Below are 23,134 nucleotides of genomic sequence, written 5' to 3' on the forward strand. Positions count from 1 at the left end.
AACCTTTAAACGTTTCTGTTATTTGAAGAAGGAAAGAAAGAGAGAAAAGAGAGTCAACTGGTTAGCATTGAATTCCTTGGAAAAATGCAATATGCCTAAAGTATTTTCCTGCTCTCATCCACATTCTTACTGACCCCTTCCATAGATTCTTAGCCAATTGGCCATTTAAAATAGTCACTTGAGATGTGAATTTATATGGAATGAACCTGCTTTACCACTTGGTAGGTTGGGATGTCATGAACTCCTTCAAGACATGAACCATGATGTTGACTGTGTCATACTCCCAGGGTCTGGTATATATATATTAAGCACTCAATAAATATTAAGGAAGGAGGGGAGAGAAGAAGTGAAGGAGAGAGGGCAGAGTTGTAAACCACTCTTTATAGTATTCCAGTGAAAATAAGGAAGAAGTTTCATAGAAACTTTATGAAAAAGAAAAGAGCATTTAAAAACTTCATTTTAATACATGTATGTGTGTATTGTTGACTGAAAAAAATGGGCAACCTAGGAGTTGAGAATTATGTTTTATCTAGAGGACTTACTGAGGACTTAAGCCTGGGATGCAGCCTCTCAAATAGCTTTGAGGGACTGCTCTGAAAAGGTAAGGGAGGCTATATAGGATATATAGGGTTTTTTGGTGAAAACAAACAAACAACAAAAAAAAAAAAACAGGGAATCCGAACGTCAAAAGATTACTGTTAATTAAAGAAAATCAAACATCTTAAGTTAATGAATTTAGTGCTTTTCTGTGTATGGGAAGACGCAAGAATCTTGGCTCATTGAAAACATTCCTTTGATGGGAATCTTAAATACCTAGGGCCAGTATCCTGCATTTCTCCATCCTGAATGCCCTCAGGGTGCACAGTCAGAGGGCAGCTGCAATAGCTGATGTCTTGGTGGCGGCAACATCCTTTGTTTACTGAAACGGCAGGCAACATTCTTTGTCCAGAGTATATTTACACACATATCTGTGTATGTGTATATATAAAATTATAAAACATGATAATGTATATAATATAGGTAAAATTCCAAATTCCATGAATAATATACCTTTTTTTTTTTCACCTTGATTTGCTTTCTATTCTTCTTGGGGTAGACTTCTAGTCTTTTTTTTTTTCTTTTTTTTTTTTATACATCTTTATTGGAATATAATTGCTTTACAATGATGTGCTAGTTTCTGGTTTATAACAAAGTGAATCAGTTATACATATGTTCCCATATATCTTCCATCTTGCATCCCCCTCCCTCCCACCCTCCCTATCCCACCCCTCTAGGTGGTCACAAAGCACCAAGCTGATCTCCCTGTGCTATGTGGCTGATTCCCACTAGCTATCTATTTTACGTTTGGTAGTGTGTATATGTCCATGCCACTCTCTCACTTTGTCACAGCTTACCCTTCCCTCTCCCCATATCCTCAAGTCCATTCTCTAGTAGGTCTGTGTCTTTATTCCTGTCTTACCCCTAGGCTCTTCATGACATTTTTTTTCCCTTAAATTCCATGTATATGCGTTAGCATACGGTATTTGTCTTTCTCTGTCTGACTTACTTCACTCTCTATGACAGACTCTAGGTCCAACCAGCTCATTACAAATAGCTCAATTTCGTTTCTTTTTATGGCTGAGTAATATTCCATTGTATGTATGTGCCACATCTTCTTTATCCATTCATCCGATGATGGACACTTAGGTTGTTTCCATCTCCTGGCTATTGTAAATAGAGCTGCAATGAACATTTTGGTAATGACTCTTTTTGAATTATGGTTTTCTCAGGGTATATGCCCAGTAGTGGGATTGCTGGGTCATATGGTAAGTTTTTTAAGGAACCTCCATACTGTTCTCCATAGTGGCTGAACCAATTCACATTCCCACCAGCAGTGCAAGAGGGTTCCCTTTTCTCCACACCCTCTCCAGCATTTATTGTTTCTAGATTTTTTGATGATGGCCATTCTGACTGGTGGGAGATGATATCTCACTGTAGTTTTGATTTGCATTTCTCTAATGATTAGTGATGTTGAGCATCTTTCATGTGTTTGTTGGCAATCTGTATATCTTCTTTGGAGAAATGTCTATTTAGGTCTTCTGCCCATTTTTGGATTGGGTTGTTTGTTTTTTTGTTATTGAGCTGCATGAGCTGCTTGTAAATTTTGGAGATTAATCCTTTGTCAGTTGCTTCATTTGCAAATATTTTCTCCCATTCTGAGGGTTGTCTTTTGGTCTTGTTTATGGTTTCCTTTGCTGTGCAAAATCTTTTAAGTTTCATTAGGTCCCATTTGTTTATTTTTGTTTTTATTTCCATTTCTCTGGGAGGTAGGTCAAAAAGGATCTTGCTTTGATTTATGTCATAGAGTGTTCTGCCTATGTTTTCCTCTAAGAGTTTTATAGTGTCTGGCCTTACATTTAGGTCTTTAATCCATTTTGAGCTTATTTTTGTGTATGGTGTTAGGGAGTGATCTAATCTCATATTTTACATGTACCTGTCCAGTTTTCCCAGCACCACTTATTAAAGAGGCTGTCCTTTCTCCACTGTACATTCCTGCCTCCTTTATCAAAAATAAGGTGACCATATGTGCGTGGGTTTATCTCTGGGCTTTCTATCCTGTTCCATTGATCTATATTTCTGTTTTTGTGCCAGTACCATACTGTCTTGATTACTGTAGCTTTGTAGTATAGTCTGAAGTCAGGGAGCCTGATTCCTCCAGCTCCGTTTTTCATTCTCAAGATTGCTTTGGCTATTCAGGGTCTTTTGAGTTTCCATACAAATTGTGAAATTTTTTGTTCTAGTTCTGTGAAAAATGCCAGTGGTAGTTTGATAGGGGTTGCATTGAATCTGTAGATTGCTTTGGGTAGTAGAGTAATTTTCACAATGTTGATTCTTCCAATCCAAGAACATGTTATATCTCTCCATCTATTTCTAACATCTTTAATTTCTTTCATCAGTGTCTTATAATTTTCTGCATACAGGTCTTTTGTCTCCTTAGGTAGGTTTATTCCTAGATATGTTATTCTTTTTGTTGCAGTGGTAAATGGGAGTGTTTTCTTGATTTCACTTTCAGATTTTTCACCATTAGTATATAGGAATGCCAGAGATTTCTGTGCATTAATTTTGTATCCTGCTACTTTACCAAATTCATTCACTAGCTCTAGTAGTTTTCTGGTAGCATCTTTAGGATTCTCTGTGTATAGTATCATGTCATCTGCAAACAGTGACAGCTTTACTTCTTCTTTTCCAATTTGGATTCCTTTTATTTCCTTTTCTTCTCTGATTGCTGTGGCTAAAACTTCCAAAACTATGTTGAATAAGAGTGGTGAGAGTGGGCAACCTTGTCTTGTTCCTGATCTTAGAGGAAATGCTTTCAGTTTTTCACCATTGAGGACGATGTTGGTTGTGGGTTTGTCATATATGGCCTTTACTATGTTGAGGCAAGTTCCCTCTATGCCTACTTTCTGGAGAGTTTTTATCATAAATGGATGTTGAATTTTGTCAAAAGATTTCTCTGCATCTATTGAGATGACCATATGGTTTTTATCCTTCAATTTGTTAATATGGTGTATCACATTGATTGATTTGCGTATATTGAAGAATCCTTGCATTCCTAGAATAAACCCCACTTGATCATGGTGTATGATCCTTTTAATGTGCTGTTGGATTCTGTTTGCTAGTATTTTGTTGAGGATTTTTGCATCTATATTCTTCAGTGATATCAGCCTGTAGTTTTCTTTCTTTGTGACATCCTTGTCTGGTTTTGGTATCAGGGTGATGGTGGCCTTGTAGAATGAGTTTGGGAGTGTTCCTCCCTCTGCTATATTTTGGAAAAGTTTGAGAAGGTTAGGTGTTAGCTCTTCTCTAAATGTCTGATAGAATTCGCCTGTGAAGCCCTCTGGTCCTGGACTTTTGTTTGTTGGAAGATTTTTAATAATAGTTTCAATTTCAGTGCTTGTGATTGGTCTGTTTATATTTTCTGTTTCTTCCTGGTTCAGTCTCGGGAGGTTGTGCTTTTCTAAGAATTTGTCCATTTCTTCCAGGTTGTCCATTTTATTGGCATAGAGTTGCTTGTAGTAATCTCTCATGATCTTTTGTATTTCTGCAGTGTCAGTTGTTACTTCTCCTTTTTCATTTCTAATTCTCTTGATTTGAGTCTTCTCCCTTTTTTTCTTGATGAGTCTGGCTAATGGTTTATCAATGTTGTTTATCTTCTCAAAGAACCAGCTTTTAGTTTTATTGATCTTTGCTATCGTTTCCTTCATTTATTTTTCATTTATTTCTGATCTGATCTTTATGATTTCTTTCCTCCTGCTAACTTTGGGGTTTTTTTGTTCTTCTTTCTCTAATTGCTTTAGGTGTAAGGCTAGGTTGTTTATTCGAGATGTTTCCTGTTTCTTAAGGTAGGATTATATTGCTATAAACTTCCCTCTTAGAACTGCTTTTGCTTGCATCCCATAGGTTTTGGGTCATCGTGTCTCCATTGTCATTTGTTTCTAGGTATTTTTTTGATTTCCTCTTTGATTTCTGCAGTGATCACTTCGTTTTTAAGTAGTGTGTTGTTTAGCCTACATGTGTTTGTATTTTATACAGATCTTTTCTTGTAATTGATATCTAGTCTCATAGCGTTGTGGTCGGAAAAGATACTTGATACAATTTCAGTTTTCTTAAATTTACCAAGGCTTGATTTGTGACCCAAGATATGATCTATCCTGGAGCATGTTCCATGAGCTCTTGAGAAAAATGTGTATTCTGTTGTTTTTGGATGGAATGTCCTATAAATATCAATTAAGTCCATCTTGTTTAATGTATCATTTAAAGCTTGTGTTTCCTTATTTATTTTCATTTTGGATGATCTGTCCATGGATGAAAGTGGGGTGTTAAAGTCCCCTACTATGGTTGTGTTACTGTCAATTTCCCCTTTTATGGCTGTTAGCATTTGCCTTATGTGTTGAGGTGCTCCTATGTTGGGTGCATAAATATTTACAATTGTTATACTTCTTCTTGGATTGATCCCTTGATCATTATGTAGTGTCCTTCTTTGTCTCTTCTAATAGTCTTTATTAGAACACTCCCTAACACCGTACACAAAAATAAGCTCAAAATGTATTAAAGACCTAAATGTAAGGCCAGAAACTATCAAACTCTTAGAGGAAAACACAGGCAGAACACTCTATGACATAAATCACAGCAAGATCCTTTTTGACCCACCTCCTAGAGAAATGGAAATAAAAATTAACAAATGGGGCTTCCCTGGTGGCGCAGTGGTTGAGAGTCCGCCTGCCGATGCAGGGGACGCGGGTTCGTGACCCGGTCTGGGAAGATCCCACATGCCGCGGAGCGGCTGGGCCCGTGAGCCATGGCCGCTGAGCCTGCGCGTCCGGAGCCTGTGCTCCGCAACGGGAGAGGCCACAACAGTGAGAGGCCCGCGTACCGCAAAAAAAAAAAAAAAAAAAAAAAAAAAAAAAAAAAATTAACAAATGGGACTTAATGAAACTTCAGATCTTTTGCACAGCAAAGGAAACCATAAACAAGACCAAAAGACAGCCCTCAGAATGGGAGAAAATATTTGCAAATGAAGCAACTGACAAAGGTTTAATCTCCGAAATTTACAAGCATCTCATGCAGCTAATTGGAAAAAACAAACAACCCCATCCAAAAATGGGCAGAAGACCTAAATAGACATTTCTCCAAAGAAGATATACAGACTGGCAACAAACACATGAAAGAATGCTCAACATCATTAATCATTAGAGAAATGCAAATCAAAACTACAATGAGGTATCATCTCACACCAGTCAGAATGGCCATCATCAAAAAATCTAGAAACAATAAATGCTGGAGAGGGTGTGGAGAAAAGGGAACCCTCTTGCACTGCTGGTGGGAATGTGAATTGGTTCAGCCACTATGGAGAACAGTATGGAGGTTCCTTAAAAAACTTACCATATGACCCAGCAATCCCACTACTGGGCATATACCCTGAGAAAACCATAATTCAAAAAGAGTCATGTACCAAAATGTTCATTGCAGCTCTATTTACAATAGCCAGGAGATGGAAACAACCTAAGTGTCCATCATCGGATGAATGGATAAAGAAGATGTGGCACATACATACAATGGAATATTACTCAGCCATAAAAAGAAACGAAATTGAGCTATTTGTAATGAGGTGGATGAGCCTAGAGTCTGTCATACAGAGTGAAGTAAGTCAGAAAGGGAAAGACAAATACCATATGCTAACACATATATATGGAATCTAAAAAAAATGGTCAGAAGAACCTAGGGGCAAGAGGGGAATAAAGATGCAGACCTACTAGAGAATGGACTTGAGGATATGAGGAGGGGGAAGGGTAAGCTGTGACAAAGTGAGTGAATGGCATGGACATATATACACTACCAAACGTAAAATAGATAGCTAGTGGGAAGCAGCCGCATAGCACAGGGAGATCAGCTCGGTGCTTTGTGACCACCTAGAGGGGTGGGATAGGGAGGGTGGGAGGGAGACGCAAGAGGGAGGGGATATGGGGATATATGTATATGTATAACTGATTCACTTTGTTATAAAGCAGAAAATAACACATCATTGTAAAGCAATTATACTCCAGTAAAGATGTAAAAAATAGATAAATAAATAAAATTTCTGCCTTTTTCCGAAAGCAAAACATTGCCATTTTCTAGAAGACTAGTCAGTCATCTTCCCTTTCTGTCTTCTGTGTCCATGGCCAATATTACTCTGACTCAGTCACTGTGATTGAAGTGCCGTGTGCAAGGATAAAACAGGACGAAGAAACGTACAGTTTGCTTTGTTAGACTAAACATAATCTGTGGGGGAAAGAGTTAAGTAAAAATAACAGATTGTATCCCCAGAGCCTCGCATTCTTACAGGTGTTTGTAGAATGACTGTGTGAGTGAACTATTCATGGCCAAGTGAAGCCGCCAAGGCTGAGTGGCGCAGAGGAAAGATGGCAGAATGGCCATTCCTCACCTCCTCCAGGCTCACTCTCTCCTCTGTTTTCGTAGCTTGGAAGGATCTCACTTTTTCTCTTGTCTCCATGGGCAGGGCAGAGGATCCTTATTTCAGTATTTAAAAATGGAAAAGCCACACTTGATAATGCTAATAACTTTAATTCAGATACAAGCAAAGTTTTAAATACAGTCCAGTCCACTCATGTTCCTTTTTCCTTATCTTCCTTGGCTTCCATTATTACCTTAATATACTCATCGGTGTCTAGAAAGAGAGCAATACAAAGTTTGGTGTGAACTGTCCTGATTAAGTAATAAGATTGATTGATGACATTAGCAAGCCAGTGAATTTTATAGAAACAGGAAAATGGCTTCTATGTAACAAATAAAAGGTAAATTCCTTTCAGCCAAGAGTAGACATTTCTTGGTTCCTAAAGTAAGTGAGAGTCCTAAATTTATGTAAAACTAGAAGCATCCATTGACCTTTCACTATGTGCAAAATCATTTATTCTAACTTGTTTATATAACACAGAACATTCTAAATGAACATTCAAGGAATAATAGGTAAAGAAGGAAGGCTTATTATGGCCTGTTCATGTTTTAACTTCTCAATACTCCTTGTTTATTTGACATTTTTATATAATTTAATCAACTCTCAAATTATATATATATATATTTTTTTTTTTTTTTTTTGGCCACACTGCACGGCTTGTGGGATCTTGGTCGAACCCCGGCCCTCAGCAGTGAAGGTGCCAAGTCCTAACCACTGGACCACCAGGGAATTCCCTAAAAATATACTTTAATAAAAATTTATTTTGGAATAATTTTAGATATACAGAAAAATTGCAAAGACAGTACAGAGAGTTTCCATATATGATTCACCCAGCTTTCCCAGCTTCTGGCATTTTAAGTAACCGTGATACATTTGTCAAAACTAAGAAATTAACATCAGCCCCATTCTATAACCTAAATTACAGACTTTATTCCGACTTTACCAGTTTTTTCTTTAATGTCCTTGTTCTGTTCCAGGAGCCAACCCAGGGCACCCCATTGCCTTTAGTGAAACGTATTTTGAAGATATTTGCCTTAGCATTGTGTTTATTGATTATTGTTGATACTGTGAATAAAAGCTCATCGTTCGCTTCATACTTACTTTGGGCCGGCTTTTAGTAGCCAGCACTGCATGTTGCTTTTGGACTCCAATTTTTGCTAACTGTAGAAAATTATACAAGGAGGGGAAATCCAAAACCATCAAAATAAACGGAATCTTCTGTAAGGCTTCAACTCCAGTTTTCATAAGGGGGGAAGGAGAACTGCCTGAGAAGAAGGACATTATATTGTCCAAATGCCTGGAGTTAAGACCACAGGATGAGTCGTGAGAAGAGAGAACGCTGTACTTGTCGTTCCACGAGAAGGTCAACCTGAAAGTAACTGCCTTCTGGCAGTTAGCCAGGGTGTCTGTTTGTTTTTTAATTTATTTTATGGAAGTATAATTGACGTACAATGTCGTGTTAATTTCTGCTGTACAACACAGTGATTCAGTTATACGTATATACATGTTCTTTTTCAGATTCTGTTCCATTATGGTTTATCAGAGGTTATTGAATATAGGTCCCTGTGATAGACAGTAGGACCTTGGTGTCCATCCATTCTCTGTGTAATAGTAGCAAGGGTTTTATATGTTATAGACACTGAATAGATCAGGAGAAATAGGCCTGTGAGGTGGCAGGCAAGACAGATGTTCCATTCAGGTAGTGAACAGTTCTCAGAAGTTGATGGTCTGAGGCTGAGCGAGTCCTGGAAAATACCTTCTGTGTGTTTCAGGTTTACAAGGAAAAGTAGGAACTTGGGCCTCTGGTTTGCACCTCTGTCGCATAAGGTTTGCAAAACAACTCTTGGTCACCTGGGGTTTCAGAAGATCTTAGTCGTTTCTAATATAATATTTTAACATTTGGTTAAAACCTTAAACACCACATGAAGAAAATGTTCATTTCTTCAGGAAAAATCAAGTTTATTTCCTTCGAAATGGCCTTCTAGTGTCCACCTAATGCCCTCCAGCACTTTCCACCCTCCCTAGTGTCAGCACACGAGGCACATTGCCGAGGCTGGACCACAGTGGAATCCTGAAGATCCGTTGCTTTGACCCAGAGTTATTTTAACAGCCAGACAGGACTAACGTACACTGTAAAATCAGTTTGGCCTGGTGCGTTGAATGGGCTCAATGTATTAACCTCTAAGTTAAAATAACTGACTCCTCCCCACTGTCTCTTCAGACTTGCTCTGTGACCTGCTTTTTTTTTTTGTGGTACGCGGGCCTCTCGCTGTTGTGGCCTCTCCCGTTGCGGAGCACAGGCTCCGGACGCGCAGGCTCAGCGGCCATGGCTCACGGGCCCAGCCGCTCCGCGCCATGTGGGATCTTCCCGGACCGGGGCACGAACCCGTGTCCCCTGCATCGGCAGGCGGACTCTCAACCACTGCGCCACCAGGGAAGCCCTGTGGCCTGCTTCTTTATCCCTCTTTGAATGGATCTTGTGCGCTGGCCACTCACAGATAAATAAAATTCCTTCAGTCACTTTGTCACCAGGATTGTCTCACTGCAGTCATCGTATGGTAGCACCATCACTTAACTCTTATCCAATTTAAAAATCCCCCTCACCCTTGGGCCTGATTTTGTGCCGGAAAGGCCTTGGGGTAGAGGGCAAGAAGTAGGATCTGGGTTTCTCCACCGTCTCTCCACAGGGTCGTCTGCTTTTCCTCCTTCCCCTCCTGCCAGTCTCAGGCTTCCTCAGCGTTGGAATTGTGCGCATGAGGAAGGATTAGGGAGAGGAGGTCTCCCTCAGGCACGTGGAATTCAGGGCTGCACTGTGGAGCCTGCCGTCTGGGGTGGCATGTTGTATCCTTTCTCTAATGAGGGGGCTTGGCCCTCTTACTGCTTCCAATGCCTGGAAATACCTCTTTTCCCACCCAGCCTCCACAGACCCTGTGCATCTTGGGGTCCCTGTCCACCTTGGAATCACGTTACCCTTTCAGACAGTTTTGTCGGCAAGATTTCAAAGTGCTGCTGGACAAGATAGCTCCCTCCCCAGTACCCAGCTTAAGAAATCTTCTGTTGTCACTTTTCATCTTCACAGTCCCTACTGCAGGACTGTATGCTGTGCAAGCTCGGGATGCAGGAGCCGAGTGCTTCTGATGGCTCTCTTGACCCCTCTTCTCTCCATGGTGTAAAGGGAAGCGGGCCATCTCCTCTCCTGCGGCAGCAGGGGTGGAGGCTGGGAGGCCCGGCACCTGCAGAGCTCTTTCCAAAGTCTTTCCCTTTTCGGCTTCAGCGCCTTTATATCTTTGAGGTAGAAAGACCTACTTAGTTTCCTTTCGCAGGTACTGAATCTAGCACCTTGCTTTTGGAATACTGAGATACTTGGCACTTACTGTCTTTGTTACTGAGCTAAACTTAGGTCTGCCCACCCTCGCGCAGTAAAGTCAATCTGCTGACACCCGGTGGTGGTGAAGAGAAGTGCAGTGTTTACTGCAGGCGCCAAGCAAGGAGTCCAGGGAGCCTAGTGCTTAAAAGGCCCGAACTCCCTGAAGGCTTTCAGGGGAAGGTTTATAAAGACGGGGAGGGACAGGGCTTGTGGGGTGTGTGATCAGCTCGTGGACATTTTTCTGACTGGTTGGTGGTGAGGTAATTGGAAGTCAGCATCATCGACCTTCTGATTCCAGCCAGTCTGGGGTCTCCGTGCTTGTGGGCAGACTGCAGTTCACTTCTTCCACCTGGTGGGCGTTTCCGTATCTGCCATACAGCTCAAAGGACATGGCTCAGAATATTATCTATAGACCTTGAGAAGAAACTAAAGGTCCTTGACTTGGTTTAATGGCTAAAGTATTATTTTGTCTTGCTTGACTGTTTTCCTTTCTTTCTGCATTTGTTCACTTCTTTCATTAAATGTAGTCTTTGACTAAAGGTTTTCTACAGTCAAAAGGAAGGCAGAAGACATGGGTGGGCGTCTATTCTGGGAAGGAAGGCCTCATAGGGTCCCACTCGGTTACATCTTTTATCCTCAGCTGTAGGGCCTCAAGTGTAGCTTGATAAAGGACAGAGTTTCATGTCAACATCTTTTCAGGATCTTCAATGCAGTCCTCTCTTCCAGTCACCTGTCTCCAGTCTAAAACCTGAAACATTTTAATGTGCTCTCCAACTTAAACTTATACTGAGCCATTTGTCTAATGAGTGAATGAGTTTTTTTTCTTTTGAAATATAATCCCTAGTATTTCTTTTCCTGGTTGATGTGGGTGTGTTTTCAAAACTTAGCGATTGTAGAATTTCTCCTTGGGAAGTAAGACTAGAAGTTGACTCCACCCAAACAGTCTCTGTTACAACTCTCACTCTAGTGTCACATAAAGATCACTGCTGGAGTGAAAGCTAAGAGAGCAAAGCTAGGTTCTAATTGTCTTGGATTCTGGGTTCCTAAAGTTAATGACTAAGTATTAATCTTTAAAAATCTCAATGGTTGTATGATTGGTAACCAGGATACGGCTGTACAATGAAGCACTGAAGAGAATATTTTGTCCTCTCTATGAATGCTTTATCCAGGTTACTATTTAACAATAAGAAGTAAGTACCTCTCATATAAAGCATAATCTCAAATTCTTTTCACACAGGTAGTCACTTCTGATGATCTGACTTAGCTAAAATAACTTAGCTAAGATTTCCTCTAAAGAGAAGAAACCAAAGTCAGACAAAAATGAAATAATTCACCATTTTTCCCCAGTGTTTTAGTATTCATACAGAAACAGAACATGAAAATCCTTGAGAAACTGTTTTGGGGATTTAAACATTTCAAGGAAGAATGTGTTTGTCTCCTAAGAGTGCTATACCATTACAATCACTGTATATCTTTTGTTTGGGGTTCCTGTCTTTTCAGATAACATGCTGGTGATAAGATATGTCAGCACTAAGTCAACTTTGTCCCTATTATTGTAAAGTTTATTTTGGCAATTAAATTATCAAGAATGATTGTTGTTTGTCTGTTTCTGCCCCAGGGTCCTTGCACTGGCAACCAGCAGAGTTTGGCTCATAGCAGGCTCTGGGATGCGGTGGTGGGTTTTCTTCATGTGTTTGCCCACATGCAGATGAAGCTGTCTCAGGTAAAGTCACTGTCCTCCAACCATCCTAAATGACACACTGGACACTGTGATCACTGGCAAATTAAGCATGCTTTCCTTTGTCTGAATATTCTCTTTCTTAGATGACTTCTTTATACAACTTTTACTCTACATTAAAAAAAACCTTTTTTTTTAAATAAAAGAATTTTATGCAAAGCTGAGAATAGGTGGAAGCCATTATTCAATTTTGAAAACAAAAGGGATTGAGGAACTGACTCTAATGGAGAAATAAAACATAGTCTCCAAACACTGTACATTTTACAGTGCTTTGTAGACCTACTTCTCCATGATTACTCACCGGAATTTTCCTCCTCCCTACAGATAATTGGAAGAGGATTTGTCATCTGTTCCAAATCCCTCGTTAAGGGGAGACAGTTTTCTTATAGGGTCATAAACAAGCAGCTGTTCTCTAAAGATGACACTCGCCCATTAACAGGACATTTTACTTTGTGAAAGTCAAAGAGAAAAAAAAATAGCCATGCAGACAGGCAAACAAAGAAGAAACAGATTTTCCACCATGCTTTAATGTTAATTCGGGAGCATATCTTGAAAACATCAGAATGCCGTTTTCTCACTCGTGTATTGCATTTGGAGCTCAGAGTTACACAAACAGAAAAACTCTTAATATAAATCTTGAGTAAATATGTCCCTGTGATGCAGTGAATTTTGATGGGCTCTCCTGAGGCTGACATGTCTGTCAGGGTGTGGGTTTGTATCTTCCAGGTGTCAGGTAGAGGAGAGAATGCTAGATTCAAAGTCAAACGACTCCAGTCCAACTCCCACGATTTCATTCACGTGTCCCATCTCTCTTCCTTGAGTCTCCTTTCCTCCAGCAAAGTGAGGATACTCAATCTGCCCTCTGGCCTACAAGCAGGAAGATATCTTGGTCAAAGATAAAGCCAGGCACTGGTTAAAGTGGCAAGGACCGATTTAGTCAGTGATAACTGTTACTGTAGGGAAAACAACCTAGTGTGAGCTGAAGTCAACTTGTACAGAGGTGATAAGTGTTTTAAAGAGAGAAGGAGGGGGATTAGCAGGGTTCAGTAGAGTCAGGGAAGAGGAAAATTACAAAGCATTGTTCAGTGTAAATGTGAATGGGCCAGCTGAATATTAAAGTCAGGATTCTACCCTCCCACAGAGCCTGGGAGACAGGTTCTACTATCGTCAGGTGTTGGCTGGAACACACAGAAAATGTTTCTGGCAGTCTTGAGTTTTCTCAGGCAGGCACTCTAAGGGGGGCTGGGGTCATCCTAGGGATGCAGCCTTGAGCTGTTAGAAACTATGGTGGTGTTTTGTTCAAGTCTTTATAGACCAAGATTAAAGCCTAGTTGGGAAGAGGGCCCAGAGGAGCTGGCTAGTTTGGTCAAGGAGAGAATCTTTGTCTGTATCTAGTTATTGGTAATCAACCAAGTAAAGAAAAATCATGATGCTTTCAACTAATCGCTAATGACATTTTAGTAAGTAAAGGAAATCAACATGAACCAAATTTATACATTCACAGGAGAGTTCCGATTCAGATGTACTGCCATCATTTTATGAACATCTGGTGGTGCTACCTAGCAGTTGTTCAGTTTGTAGACCTAGTCAAGGTAACAACTATTTAGGAAGAAAAAGCCTCATCCTTCCAGCAGTGTTGAAATTTGGCTTCCTATGTAGGAAAATTCATATGAATAATATGATACCTTGTATTTTTTTTTAAAAAAGAAAGAGGGGTATAGTTTAAAATAAGAAAATCTGATGATTCATGAGGTCATAATGTAAATATAATTACATTCCATATTTCCAGGCCCTGAATCTAAGCATAGTGATGTTTGGACACAACATATCTTTGTAAAATAATTTTTTTTCACGGTGAAAAATGAAAAACAAAACAAAATTTTAACGAGAGAAATATCTGAGAGCTTGATAAAATTGGTAAATAAGATATTTTGTGCATTATTAATACAGGTAACACGTTTGTACATTTTTGCCTAGATTTATGTCGGATAAGTTTATCTCTTACCACTGTTATGCCTGTGTCTTCCAGAATATGTTAATTTTTACAAAATATATAGCATCTTGGTGTAGTAAGTTAGAAAGAAGAAAAGGCAAGTCCAGTCTTTACTCAAGTAGAAGAAAGATACCCAATGTGCAGAACCACCTGAGTCTTGCCTCCCTGGCCCCAGGGGTTCCACCACTGCTTTAGTTCTTCTGTCCTCCTGTTAGATTTATTCATTGTCCTTACAAATACTTCAGTAAACATGAGTTGGAATCAACAGTCAATACTCTTTAATTCTTACGTGTGTATTTTTAATAAGCTGCAGACTTACATTTGGCCTCCCTTTAGCTCTATGTTGCTGTAAAGTGTCTGCTCTCGGTAGATCCATACTCTTTTTGTGAGAATAAGGATGACGTTCTTGCTGCATAGGTTTCCCATATTATCTCAGATGCAGTGTGTTAATTCTTTCAGGATTCCAGTCAAATTGAGCTGCTGAAAGAATTGATGGATCTGCAGAAGGACATGGTGGTCATGTTGCTGTCCATGTTGGAAGGTAGTTTTGATTTATATCTTCAAGTCCCCTTTAATCTTTTATTTTAAGGATTCCATACACGCTTGCTTTGGGTGTCAGCATGCTGCAAAGGATAAAATATCAATGCTGAGATGGGACAGATACCTCAGATTTATTGCTGGCTTGATTACTCTTTTTCCAAGTTTGCTTTTTAAAAAAGAGAAATCCTGCCTATCTCAGTTTACAAAACTATGGAATGAAATCACTAGTACTTCATTCGTAGTGATATTTTTCATTTCATAGTGATACCCCAGAGAGTATGCTCTTCAGACAGAATACCTGAAGAAGGTTTTATTTGTTTATCATTTTGTTCGTTTGTAACCAGTGGGGATTACAGACGTTTGGATACAGTCCAACTGTGTAAATTGCTGCTTTGAGCTGACTGCCTTGTGACTCCTATGGGTTCTTAAAATTCTGCAGGAGGGGGCTTCCCTGGTGGCGCAGTGGTTGAGAGTCCGCCTGCTGATGCAGGGGACACGGGTTCGTGCCCCTGTCCGGGAAGATCCCGCATGCCGTGGAGCGGCTGGGCCCGTGAGCCATGGCTGCTGAGCCTGCGCGTCTGGAGCCTGTGCTCCGCAGCGGGAGAGGCCACAACAGTGAGAGGCCCGCGTACCGCAAAAAAAAAAAAAAGGAAAGAAAAAATTCTGCAGGAGGAGAAGGCTCGGGAGAGCACCCTAGCCCACCAAGTCTAGTGGCGGCCTAGTCTTCCCACCACATGCCTCTCTGTCGGGTTTTCATTCTCTCGCTTTTCTCTTTTCAACCTACTTTCCTTTGCTACTGCACTTCTTTTCTGTCTCAGACAGTAAACGTAGTAGGTAAGAGCTTGGGTTCTGAGATCTGCCACCAATGCCCCATCCCACTTTGCCACGCAGGCAGTGTGACCCTGACACAAGTTACGTCTCTCCATTTTTCACTTTCCTCCTCTGTGAAAGGGGGCTTATGATAGGCTGATGCAAGCATTTAGTGAAATCATGTGAATACGACCAAAGCAAATAAAAAATGTTTGCTGTTATTAGTTCCCTGTCCTTTTTTTTCTTAAATCCGTCCTAATCCCTCTCTCTGTTTCTCAGTCCGCCCTGCACTGCACAGCTGTACTCTGACTAATTAAGGCAGTAGGCACACCTTGCACGAGGACTTCAGCGACGCAGCATTTGCTTGAAGCCCTTAGTTGGCAGCCGCTTTATACCCTTTGAGCACAGGATCCTTTTCCCATGACCTCAATTCAAGTTTTAGTCTAAATAATAATAACACCACAACCGTAATAACTGCGACAGGAACTGCAGGAATGACAACTTAAAATTAACCTCGTTTACTATGCCAGCTGCTGGTTTAAGTACTTTTTCATCCTAATATCAGGTTTATGAATTGCATAGTAATATTACCACTGTTTTGCAAATGAGGAAACTGAGTGCAGAGAGGCTAAGAAGTCTGCCCAGGGAGCTCAGCTAACAGATGGTGGGACCTGGATTCAAATCCCAGTAGCATGGCTCCTGAGCCTATGGTCTTTTTTTGTTTTTGCTGTATGCAGGCCTCTCACTGTCGTGGCCTCTCCCGTTGCGGAGCACAGGCTCCGGACGCGCAGGCTCAGCGGCCATGGCTCACGGGCCCAGCCTCTCCGCGGCATGTGGGATCTTCCCAGACCGGGGCACGAACCCGTGTCGCCTGCATCGGCAGGCGGACTCTCAACCACTGCGCCACCAGGGAAGCCCCTGAGCCTATGCTCTTAACGCTGGTGTTTAATGCTTCACAAATGCACTCAGCAGACCCCTCACCATGCATCTTTTTCCTGATGCGTGTCTTCGTGTTACATATCAAGCTCTGTTCATGGAATAAAAGCATTCGATGACTACACCTTAGGATAACATCTCATTTCCTCAAGCTTATCCATAATCTGCCATTTTCTAATTATAAACGTTCTGGACCATGAAGAAATGCAGGGAGATCTTTTACATTTTAAATCAGAAAGAGCATCTAATTTGCTCTCAGAAGATCTGTTTCAAATCCAGGCCTTAGCCCTCAATAATCATGTCACGGTCAGCACATGAATTTAACCTTGCCAAACCTCAGTTTTCTCAATAGTAAAATCAGAATTAATAAAAAGTACCTGCCTCACAGACATATGAATGTGAAATCAGGTAACGTTTATGAGCAGTGACATGTCAACCCAAAAGGTCTGTGCAAACACTCATTTTTATTATTAATATGAGACTGTATTTCAGTTTCTGGCTTTAGGATAATATAAATGTTTGCCCCATTTTTTTTTTAATCCTAAAACACGTTGCTTTTTTTTTAATCCTAAAACACAATTAGAGGGAAAAAATGTCAGCTTTTCTTCACATATTGTTTTATGTGCGTTAATTACTTTGTAAATATGCTTTTGCTTGTGTTCATGTAATCACTCTTTGAAACTAGAGTTTACAAGTAATTACTCATCTTTTCCTTCGTACGTTGGAAGATAAACAAGGAGCTATCTTTGATTCAGATGTCCTATAAGATTTATATTATATATTATATATATATTATATATTATAATTATATATTATTATATATCTGTAGACACTGGGGATTTTTTAGACATTTTAAGATATTTAATATTTACCTGTACCAATTAGCGACAACTTACACAACTGGACCAGTTTCCAATTAATTCACAGTAACGTACACTAGCTTCTACCCGGCTTAGACACTGGTTTTATCAGGAGTGTTCATTTTGAGCCAATGCAGTTCTTTACCCCTAGGCAATGTCGTTAATGGCACGATCGGCAAACAGATGGTTGATATGCTCGTGGAATCTTCCAACAACGTGGAGATGATTCTCAAATTTTTTGACATGTTCTTAAAACTCAAGGACTTGACATCTTCTGATACCTTTAAAGAGTATGACCCAGACGGTAAGGGAGTCATTTCCAAGAGGGACTTCCACAAAGCGATGGAGAGCCATAAGCACTACACCCAGTCCGAGACTGAATTTCTGCTGTCCTGCACAGAGACGGATGAAAACGAAACTCTGGACTACGAGGGATTTGTCAAGCGGTTCCACGAGCCTGCCAAGGACATCGGCTTCAACGTGGCAGTGCTTCTGACAAACCTTTCTGAACACATGCCCAACGACACCCGGCTGCAGACCTTCCTGGAATTGGCCGAGAGCGTCCTGAATTACTTCCAGCCCTTTCTGGGCCGCATCGAGATCATGGGCAGTGCCAAGCGCATCGAGAGGGTTTACTTTGAAATCAGTGAGTCCAGCCGAACCCAGTGGGAGAAGCCCCAGGTCAAGGAGTCCAAAAGGCAATTTATATTTGATGTGGTCAACGAAGGGGGAGAAAAAGAGAAGATGGAGCTCTTCGTGAACTTCTGTGAGGACACCATATTTGAGATGCAGCTCGCAGCTCAGATCTCAGAGTCGGACTTGAACGAGAGGTCAGCGAATAAAGAGGAGAGCGGGAAGGAGAAGCTAGAGGAGCAGGGGCCGAGGACGGGTTTCTTTTCCATCGTGACGGTCACGTCGGCCCTGTTTGCCCTCAGGTATAATATCTTGACCCTTATGCGGATGCTCACCTTAAAGAGCCTGAAGAAGCAGATGAAGAAGGTGAAGAAGATGACGGTGAAGGACATGGTCACGGCCTTCTTTACGTCCTACTGGGGGTTTTTTATGAGCCTCCTGCACTTCGTAGCGAGCGTTTTCAGAGGCTTCTCCCGCATCGTCGGCAGCCTCCTGCTGGGAGGAAGCCTGGTGGAAGGTGCAAAGAAGATCAAGGTGGCGGAGCTCTTGGCCAACATGCCGGACCCCACGCAGGATGAGGTTCGAGGAGACGGGGAGGACGCAGAGAGGAAAGCCATGGAAGGCGCCCTGCCCAGCGAAGATCTGACGGACTTAAAGGAACTGACGGAGGAGAGTGACCTGCTTTCCGACATCTTCGGCCTGGACCTGAAGCGAGAAGGCGGGCAGTACAAACTGATTCCTCATAATCCCAATGCTGGCCTGAGCGACCTCATGAGCAACCCCGTCCCTATCCCCGAGGTGCCAGAAAAGTTCCAGGTAACTTACCTCCAGTCACAGCGGCTCTCTGGACTTCAGGTGGGCACGCTAAGTGAACTTGACATCAGCCGTCTTGCTAGTGCCAGGGTGGTTTTCGGTACGTGACTTGCCTTGCCAAAGAGGAATGGCTTTTTAGTCAGGTGGAGCTAGCCTTTTGTGAAGGTTCCTTATAAAATTGTTAAGTTAAACTATGAAAGTACGAGCTGAAGTATTCACCCTCCTGACATTAGGCAATTGAACGATAATCATTCCATCCACAAATATGTTATGAGGATTGGCCGGGTGTCTGACACCACTGGGTATCATAGCAAATTAAAAGAGATGTAAGATGTGCTCACTGCTTTCAAGTTGCCTTAAAGAGTTTATTAGAAAGATAAAAGACTCACGAAAAAGTTAGAAAATTATTAAGTGGTACGTAGCATAGGCAGCAGACAGTAGAGGTTACCTGTGTTGAGAAAATGGAAACCTCAGTATAGCTTGGAGTAGTTAGATGAGACTTAAGCAGTGGGACTTAAGTTGGTGTTGGAAGATGAAGAGGATTTGAGTAGGTGACTGAGGGAAAGAAGGTAGTTGTGAAATAAGAAAAGTGGGAAGGAGCTCAGAAAGTTGGTACCTACTGCCGGCCTGGTAGGTAAGTGCGGGGAGGGGGGAAATGCGTCAACCAGTAGGAGAAAGGGCACACATGAAAGTTCTATCTCAGCGGAGACAGGAGGGTATCATTTATAGGTTACAGTTTGACACAGGGTCACGGGGCTCCCTAAACTCATTCAAAAGTGACGTGTAATCCTGCTTCTCTTTTCCCCATTGACTCATCCAAGGAACAGAAGGCAAAAGAAGAAAAGGAAGAAAAAGAAGAAAGCAAATCCGAACCTGAGAAAGCCGAGTAGGTGTAGTTGCTGTATCCCTTCTTTTGTTTTAGTGTCTTTCCCTCATCCTCTCTCTTCAGGGGATGCAGTGGAGACTCTCAGGCTGCAGGATGACATCTGTCATCGTAGTGGAGAGCCTCAGCCCATGGGCAGGGATAAGCGTAGACCACACACCCGCCCTGGGGGCCACTCCCACCTCTTTCTTGTGCCATGAGGATTCTGTTTGTGTGTTTCTCTCTCAGCAGAAAAGACTTCAGTGATTCCATGTGATGCTGTCTGCAAGATGACTGAGTGCTGTAGTTCTCTGTTTAAAATCGAGCATCTATTCTGTTCTTGTAAAGAAGGGAGAGGACAAACGTTCTGAATGCCGTGGCACAGAATTCTCGGGGCATGGTGGTCCTCAACGCACAGTCCTGGGGCCACCTGCGTAAAAACCACCTGGAGAGTCTGTTCAAGACACAGATTCCTAGGTCCCAGCACAGATTTTGAATCAGCAGGTCTGGGACCCAGGAAACTTCATTTTCAGTAATATTCCTGGTGCTGTGGAGCACAGTTATAAATGCAACGATGAGAAATAAAGAGCTGCCTATGAAGCAATGGAAATGTATAATTTCCTCGTAACACTGGCTTTCTGTTAATAATTGACACCTACATCTTTCCCCAAGTTTACATAGTTTTATATGCACATTTTTAACAACTGGGGAAATCAAATTAAGTGCCTGTAGCATTCTCATGTAGCATTTTATTTTTCTCCTCTATTCTGTTACTTCCTTTGGCCTGTTTTCATTGTCCTGTTTTTTTTTCTTTTTTTTTAGAATAGCAAATGTTTATTTAGAATTGTGTTAATTTAGTTATAGCTATAAAATTAAAACATTAAATGATAGAACTCAAAAATAGTTCTTATTTCTAATGTTATATTTCATGCAAAACAGTTTTATTCAACTTTTTCACATGCCTACTTGACATCACTTGAGTCACCTTTTGAATAACTTAATACTTTTTTCAGGGAAAATCATTTTTATTTCCAAATTATTTGAGATAGAAAATTTTAAAGAGTTTTGTTATTAGAAATTTTCAAACACACACAAAAGAGAGAATGTTATAATGCACCCCATATACCCATCACCAAGTTTTACTAATTTTTAACATTTTGCTAATTTTGTCTCATCTAGGTTTTCTCCTGCCTACCCTCCCTACCGTAGACACACACACGTATTTTGGGGCCTCCTGTACGACAAGTTGTTTTAAAGAAAATACTAGACACCATGTCATTTCACCCATAAATATCTTGTATACATTTCTTATTGCTAAGGACTTTAAAAAAAACATAATTATCATGCCATTATTTATACCGAACAAAATTTGCAATTATTCTTTAGTACCGTCTAATACCCACTAAATATTTAAGCTTCTTTAGTTGTCTGAAAAGTGTATTTTTACAGTTGGTTTGTTTGAATTAGGCTTCAAACAAGGGCCACTGTTGTCTCTTTTGTGCAGTCAGCACTATTCATTGTCATAGACCTTGAACTGTTGAATTAGTTGTAAAAATGGCCACATAAGTGACTATCATAGTGAAATGCAGACAAATGTACCAGGGCATGACAGTCATTTCGATGGCAACTCTTTAACGTTAAAATAATGTTTGACCTCATATGAGTTAAGTATGGGTTATGTTATATGGGTTACATATATGTGACTACACATATACATAAATATACTTCCATGAAGCCTTGGTATTTTGCACCTAGAGGGGTTTAGGTGTCAAATTTCAGTGCTTCTAATTTCATTATTGTCTGCAAAATTAATGTATTGACATCGTTTATACACGTGAACAACCAAATGTGTACGCCTCTGATTTTAAATCCTAGTAGCCTGAACATTGAAATAAGAATTTAAAAATAAGGTATGTTAGGGTTTCCCTGGTGGCGCAGTGGTTGAGAGTCCACCTGCCGATGTGGGTTCGTGCCCCGGTCCGGGAAGATCCCACATGCCGCGGAGCGGCTGGGCCCATGAGCCGTGGCCGCTGGGCCTGTGCGTCCGGAGCCTGTGCTCCGCAACGGGAGAGGCCACAACAGTGAAAGGCCCGCGTACTGCAAAAATAATAATAATAATAATAATAAGGTATGTTAAAAAGTAGCAGCCAAAAAAACTCTCCATTGTTATTCTTTCATTTAAATATTTTACTCTACACTTGGAAAGGAATATGCTAGGTATAATACAAAGATACTTGAAGCCCGTAAAATGTCCTATAGATTTGAACTTCACAGAAATTATCCATCTTTAGGGGGCTATGATAAGCAAGAAGTCCTACCCCTAATTCTAAAGTTCTGAATATCATAATTCATTGGAAGAGATATCCGTTATTAAAACAGATACTATGATTTAAATATTTGTTCGTTTGTATACTTCGGCACAAAACCTGTTTAGTTCTTTAGTTTATGGATGGCTTATTTTTCATTCATTTGTGTTCGTAGGGGAGAAGATGGAGAAAAAGAAGAAAAAGCCAAAGAAGATAAGGGTAAACAAAAATTGAGGCAGCTCCACACACACAGATATGGAGAGCCAGAAGTTCCCGAGTCAGCATTCTGGAAGAAAATCATAGCCTATCAACAGAAGCTTCTAGTAAGATGTTTTAAAATGAACGTTGTTACTGATATACTGTGAGATCATAATCGTTCGGGTGCAGTAAATACACATTGACCTTCACTTGGGTCAGCCCTGCACGTATGTTGTATTTGCCCATCTTAGTGTTTATGTGTTCAAATGAATGCCGTGGTCCACGGCTCCCTGTCGTCAAACACATAACCTCTGCACACATTCCCATGAGGGTCCACTTGATTTAGTGACTGCCAGTGTCTTCCTACAAGGACTTTAGGGCAAGTCAATAAACATAACCCCGGGGCTCCCTCTTTGCAGAACACTGTGGAAGGCTCTGCCATGCATTATAACAAAGAATACCTTCTAGGGGACAAGTAATTCATATTGATGTTCCAGAGTGGGGTTAGTCAGTCGTTCTAGAACATCGCCCTTTTATTAAAATTCCAGTTATAAAAATATTAATGCAGTGAGCCAACTCTCCATTGATAATAAGAAGGTCTATTCCAAATTATTCTTTAAGTGGAAATAAGTAAATCAATGAAAGAACAAAGAGGGAGAAGACAGTTCTTTATGTAGGGTCTTAAACATTTTGTGGAAATGCTCTCCCAATTAATAAAATATATACTTGTATGTAGAAAACAAAGAAAGGAGATGTGGTTCTCTCTTCCTATTCATACAGAATTCAATTGTTAAAAATTTTGTTTGAAAGGCCTCTTATATGTACATAAATATTATATATAATTTTTTCAAGCAGGAAAAGACCGGGAGCTGAATGTCTAGAATAAACCTGTAAGAGGTACTGACCAATAATGTCAGACCTAGAAACTATGAGCAATACTCCATAACACGGCCAGTTTGAAAGGCAAAATCATACTTAGCCTTTGAGAAAAGAATAGACAAGAAACTCACGTAGTATAGAACTTCACCTGTAAGGGAAATAAATTGTTCTCAGTGGTGATATGTTCTAACTGCTTATGCATAAA

General features: G+C 40.7%; 1 protein-coding gene across 2 annotated transcripts in view; it reads left to right on the top strand.

The window, feature by feature from the left end:
- The window catches only part of RYR2 (ryanodine receptor 2), a gene marked incomplete at its 5' end in the record, with an annotated part of 721,806 nt that overhangs the window by 657,255 nt on the left and 41,417 nt on the right, over positions 1–23,134 (top strand). For both annotated transcript variants that reach the window (XM_082674159.1, XM_082674158.1), the window contains 5 exons: positions 11,980–12,084; positions 14,552–14,633; positions 17,390–18,687; positions 19,506–19,570; positions 22,028–22,175. In XM_082674159.1, the coding sequence (XP_082530285.1) occupies positions 11,980–12,084; positions 14,552–14,633; positions 17,390–18,687; positions 19,506–19,570; positions 22,028–22,175 (1,698 nt within the window). The remainder of the gene's footprint in view (positions 1–11,979; positions 12,085–14,551; positions 14,634–17,389; positions 18,688–19,505; positions 19,571–22,027; positions 22,176–23,134) is intronic.

The sequence above is a fragment of the Grampus griseus genome (assembly GCF_964374135.1).
Source record: "Grampus griseus genome assembly, chromosome: 16".
Taxonomy (NCBI): domain Eukaryota; kingdom Metazoa; phylum Chordata; class Mammalia; order Artiodactyla; family Delphinidae; genus Grampus; species Grampus griseus.